Below are 5,050 nucleotides of genomic sequence, written 5' to 3'. Positions count from 1 at the left end.
CATGTTGCTTCAGAAAGACAGAAAAGTGGATCAATTCTTTTGAAGAATCAGAAAATGAGGACGTGAATTTCTGAGCCAAACATGAAGTGAAATGCAGACATGGAAGTGTAACATCAGAACGTGTTTCCAGATCAATAAACACTGATCAACATGTCTGACCTGAGAGTCTCCAGGTGACAGTGTGGACTCTTCAGTCCAGCAGACAGCAGCTCCACTCCTGCATCCTTCAGGTAACTGTTGCCACTCAGGTCCAGTTGTGTCAGACTAGAGGACGGAGAGCTGAGGACTGAGGACAGAAGGGAACCACTTCTCTCTGACAGTCCACAGAGTCTCAGGCTGTGAAAGAGACGAGTGTCATCAACAAGTGAGACTTTTTCAATCCTCTATTGTGACAAGACTTTTGAAGAATCAGAAAATGAGAAGAAAAAGAGGAAGTGAATTCCAGAGCCAAAGATGAAGTGAAATGTAGTCTGTCTCTCTGCTCTCCAAAATCTCCAGCCTTCTGAATAGAAAGCTTGGATTCTCCCCCCCCTCCACCTTTCCAAGCTCCATGAGCTCAGCATTGTTTTGGAGTGGAACAGTGTCTCCTCGTGAGGAGTCTCTTCCCTGCGCCGCGTGACTCTCTGGGAGCTGCTGCAGGACTCGGAGGCAGCTTTGGAGCCAGACGGAGCCTCTGGGCCTCTCTGTTTCAACTCAACCAACCAACCTGTGGGAACCTGGAGCTGCTGCCAAGCTTTGGGTTGAAACGCTCTGGAGTCACAGAGCAGCGCTGCTCTGTGACTCCTGTCCATCAAAGGCTTCCCTGACTGTCTGACACGAGTTGTGGGAGGATGAAGAACTGAGGCGCTGGATGGTGTTTTAGCGCTGAACATCTGCCTCTCTGTCATTGAAAAGCAGCTTCACTCCCCGCTCTGTGCTGATGAGCAGGAGTGGTGTTCAGAAGCTGAGCGTGGATGAGGACATCAAACTTGGAGGAGAGGATGGAGGCTCACCACGGCAGGCGCCGTGCTTGTTGTCATCCATCAGGATCTCTGTCTAGTCCACACGCGCAAACTCATCACTGGCACCATGGCGGCACCAGTTCCCACCGTTACCAGGAGTCAGAGCTTCACTTTCCTGTTCTGGATGTGGGCTTCAGTCGGAGATGGAGCCGTTTACACCACATTGAAAATTCATTTTTCAATATCGCGATGATCGTCAACAGCAGTATAATGCAACAGCCCTAGTTCACATCATCAGAGGTGTTTCAGGTTTCAGTGTTTGATCCACTTACAGAACTTTCTTTGAAGCCTGGACCACTGGCAGCAGCCTCTCAAGAGCCTTCTCTGAAGCAGAGTATTTCCTCAGGTCAAACACGTCCAGATCTTCCTCTGAGGACAGTAAGATGAAGGCCAGGGTGGAGCACTGAGCAGGAGACAGTTGATCTGTGGAGAGACGTCCTGATCTCATCTGCTGTTGGACCTGCTCCACTAGAGAAGTGTCCTTCACTTCACTCAGACAGTGGAACAGATTGATGATTCTCTCTGGAGACACGTTCTCACTTATCTTCTCCTTGATGAGCTCTGCTGTGTCCTGATGGCTCCAGGAGCTACTTCCTGTCTGTGTCAACAAACCTGGAAGGAGCCTCTGGCTGGTCTGCAGAGAAAGACCCAGAAGGAAGCGCAGGAACAGGTCCAGATGTCCATTTGGACTTTCTACAGCTTCATTTATTGCTCTCTGGTAGAACTGTTTGGATGTTTGCTGTGAGTCGAGCAGGTTGACTCCCGAGTTGAAGAACTTCAGGTGGAGGTGAAGAGCAGCCAGAAACTCCTGGAGACTCAGGTGGACGAAGCAGAAGACCTTGTCCTGGTACAGTCCTCTCTCCTCTCTGAAGATCTGTGTGAAGACTCCTGAGTAAAGTGCAGCAGCTGTGATGTCGATGCCACACTCTGTGAGGTCTGACTCATAGAAGATCAAGTTTCCTCTCTGCAGCTGCTCAAAAGCCAGTTTTCCCAGAGACTCCATCATCTTCCTGCTCTCAGGATCCCAAACTGGGTCGGTCCCAGCTCCTCCATGGTACTTGAGCTTCTTGACTTTGGCCTGAACCACCAGGAAGTGGATGTACATCTCAGTCAGGGTCTTGGGCAGCTCTCCGGTCTCTCTGCTCTTCAACATGTCCTCCAGAACTGTGGCAGTGATCCAGCAGAAGATGGGGATGTGACACATGATGTAGAGGCTTCGTGAGCTCCGGATGTGAGACATGACGGTGGTCTGCTCCTCATCTCTGAACCTCTTCCTGAAGTACTCCTCCTTCTGGAGGTCAGTGAACCCTCTGACCTCGGTCACCATGTCCACACACTCAGGAGGGATCTGATTGGCTGCTGCAGGTCGTGTGGTGATCCAGAGCTGAGCTGAGGGAAGCAGCTTCCCCCTGATGAGGCTGGTCAGCAGGACGTCTACTGAGGTGGACTCTGTAGCTGCTGTCAGGACCCGACTGTTGAAGTCCAGAGGGAGTCGACACTCGTCCAGACCGTCCAAGATGAACAGAACCTGGACTCCTTCAAAGCTGCTGAGTCCTGAGTCTTTGGCTTCAGGAAAGAAGCGATGAACAAGTTCCACCAAACTCAACTGCTTCTCTTTCAGCAGGTTCAGCTCTCTGAAGGTGAAAGGAAACACCAGCTGGAAGTTGTGGTGGGCTTTGTCTTCAGCCCAGTCCAGAGTCAGCTTCTGTGTCAGGAGGGTCTTCCCAATGCCAGCCACGCCCTTCGTCAGCAGGCTCCTGATTGGTGGGTCTGTGTCAGGTGAGGCTTTAAAGAGGTCTTCTGCTCTGATGGTAGTTCCTGGTCTGGTCTGCTGCCTGGTTGCTGCTTCGATCTGTCGGACCTCGTGCTCCTGGTTGACCTGCTCTGTGCCCCCCTCAGTGATGTAGAGCTCTGTGTAGATCTGATTCAGAGGGGCAGAGTTTCCTGCTCTAGCGACCCCCTCAGACACACTGTGGAACTTCTTCTGCAGGCTCCTCTTCAGTCGCCCTGCACACACTCCAGCAGCACTTCCTGAGTGAAGAGAGAAGTCACATGATCAGAGGAGTCAAGATGCCAGTGACTCTCTGACACATGCAGAATCAGCATTTCTTCTCTTCTCTGCGTGACGATCACCTGTGTTTGTGAGCAGATGGACGAAGGTGTGAATCCACCTGCCACGTCTGTCTGACCGGATGTTTTCAGACACCTGACTGTAGCCTGGACACGTGTGCAGTGAGTTGTGTAGTTGTGTGGCTCTCCAGCTGAGAAGAGACGGAGTCTGAACACCTGCTGTCTGTTGTCTCCCTCAGTACTCCGGCCGAGCGCGTGACTCGACACTTACAACACAACAACATCGCTTCACGTCACGTGACTTGAACAGAGGCGTCTCATTGGTCAGTGCCATTCAGTGGGTCCGATGAACAGAATCATCTTTCACTCTCACCACACTGTCAGTAGAGTGTTTTATGGAGCTGTTCAGTGCAACTGGGACCATAGGAGATGAAATACCGTTCAGATCAACTCAGATTTACGCAGCCCAGACCTGACAAGGCAAAAATACGGCAATAAAAGCAAGTAAAACCTGCTGAGCAGATACTCATTGGAGGGAAGGAAGTACTCATTTGTGGGCACCAACAGGCGCACCTTCTCTGGCGCCATCATCAGCACCTCAGTTGACTGTTCTGTTCCCTCAAATGAGTGTTTTGTTCCCTTTGGTGGCCACGACTGAATGTATTTTTGATTTCCCTGTGAGGCCCGAGGCTCCGTACAGAAGAACTGACCCCCTGCTTGTACATTTGTACGTCACAAGTGAAGTTGGCTGTGTTCACTCACTGTGTGTTTTGATCAACCACTGACTGTCACTGCGTCACATTCTGGGCAGAAAAGTGAGAGGGAAGAAGAGCACGTTCAAGCTGGACATCTCTTCCGTCTCCCTGTCAGTGCTGAGGCCAGCTGTTTTTCAGGGGCGTCGCCATGACTCACTGGGACGCTGAGGGTCAGAGGTCACCTGCTGCTGCTGCCACACCTGTCCACAGTCCAGGTTTATCACTCTGTATCACAGTCAGCAGAGTCGTAAACTCTGACTGTGTTGAGATGAGAGCAGCTGCACCTCTGCACTGACTTGACTGTTCACTTGACTTCACTTCCTGCTCTTTTCTTCTTTCACTCCATTCAACCAGTCGACACATTATCAGCTGAGTTTCCACCAGCACTGGAGAGTTAGTCTCTTCTCATTCATCCCTTCACCTCAGATCACACTCCTGATTCATCCCTTCACCTCAGGACCTCACTCCTGATTCATCCCTTCACCTCAGGACCTCACTCCTGATTCATCCCTTCACCTCAGGACCTCACTCCTGATTCATCCCTTCACCTCAGATCACACTCCTGATTCATCCCTTCACCTCAGATCACACTCCTGATTCATCCCTTCACCTCAGATCACACTCCTGATTCATCCCTTCACCCTCCAGTGTGGCCAGTCAGAAGGTCACTGACCTGTGAGCAGCTCTCCTCTGGTCCGCAGACGTGTGTCGTCCATGTTTGCAGGTGAATCTCCTCAGGTGAAGCTCAGCTCCTTCTGATCCTGAAACACACTGTGACAGAGGAACACGCCTCCGTGAGGGAGGCGGGGCGAGAGGTGAGTGTGTGTTTTCCAGAGTCCAGTTCCAGCCATGTGGTGTGTCTGTGTGTGACTCCAGACTCCTCAGCTGCTGAAATGATCCAGACCACCAGGATGAACCCAAACCCACCTGGAGCCTCAAGACGTCTCAGTGTCACTCACACCTTTGGTCCAAAGTCCACTTGACACAGAGGAGAGAATCCAGGAGTGGTGAGCAGAGCGCCAACAGGCTTCAGTTCAGAGTTCACCTGCGCCGCACCTGTCCAAAGCTCAAGCTCACGTCAGGTCAACAGCACTTCCTGTGGTGGGGACTGCTGTGGATGCATCATGTCCATGGACCGTTCCTGCGCTCATCGTCTGCTTCTTTCAAAATAGGATCAAATGTTACACATTTCGTGAGGACGACGAAGCAATGTCCAAACGTGTA

The 5,050-nt window shown here is 51.5% G+C and overlaps 1 protein-coding gene across 1 annotated transcript; it reads right to left on the bottom strand.

Moving 5' to 3' along the window:
• Window positions 1-1,035: 1,035 nt before the first annotated feature.
• On the bottom strand, window positions 1,036-4,765 carry LOC128771908 (NLR family CARD domain-containing protein 3-like). The gene is made up of 3 exons (XM_053887776.1): window positions 4,500-4,765; window positions 1,928-3,032; window positions 1,036-1,132 (listed from the first exon to the last, which is right to left on the bottom strand). Exons 1-3 carry the CDS (start codon window positions 4,540-4,542, stop codon window positions 1,036-1,038), a joined length of 1,245 nt encoding a protein of 414 aa, XP_053743751.1. The 5' UTR covers window positions 4,543-4,765.
• Between the last annotated feature and the right edge of the window lie 285 nt (window positions 4,766-5,050).

Source organism: Synchiropus splendidus, chromosome 1 (genome assembly GCF_027744825.2).
Source record: "Synchiropus splendidus isolate RoL2022-P1 chromosome 1, RoL_Sspl_1.0, whole genome shotgun sequence".
Taxonomy (NCBI): domain Eukaryota; kingdom Metazoa; phylum Chordata; class Actinopteri; order Syngnathiformes; family Callionymidae; genus Synchiropus; species Synchiropus splendidus.
Note: the sequence above shows the minus strand (reverse complement) of the source record. Positions and strands in the feature narration are given on the sequence as shown.

Coding starts and splice junctions, on each gene's coding strand:
- LOC128771908 (XM_053887776.1), bottom strand. CDS start 4,542: ATGGACGACACACGTCTGCGGACCAGAGGAGAGCTGCTCACAG. Junction 3,033..4,499: donor CAGAGGAGAGCTGCTCACAG/GTCAGTGACCTT, acceptor CTCTTCACTCAG/GAAGTGCTGCTGGAGTGTGT. Junction 1,133..1,927: donor TATGAGTCAGACCTCACAGA/GTGTGGCATCGA, acceptor CTCCGACTGAAG/CCCACATCCAGAACAGGAAA.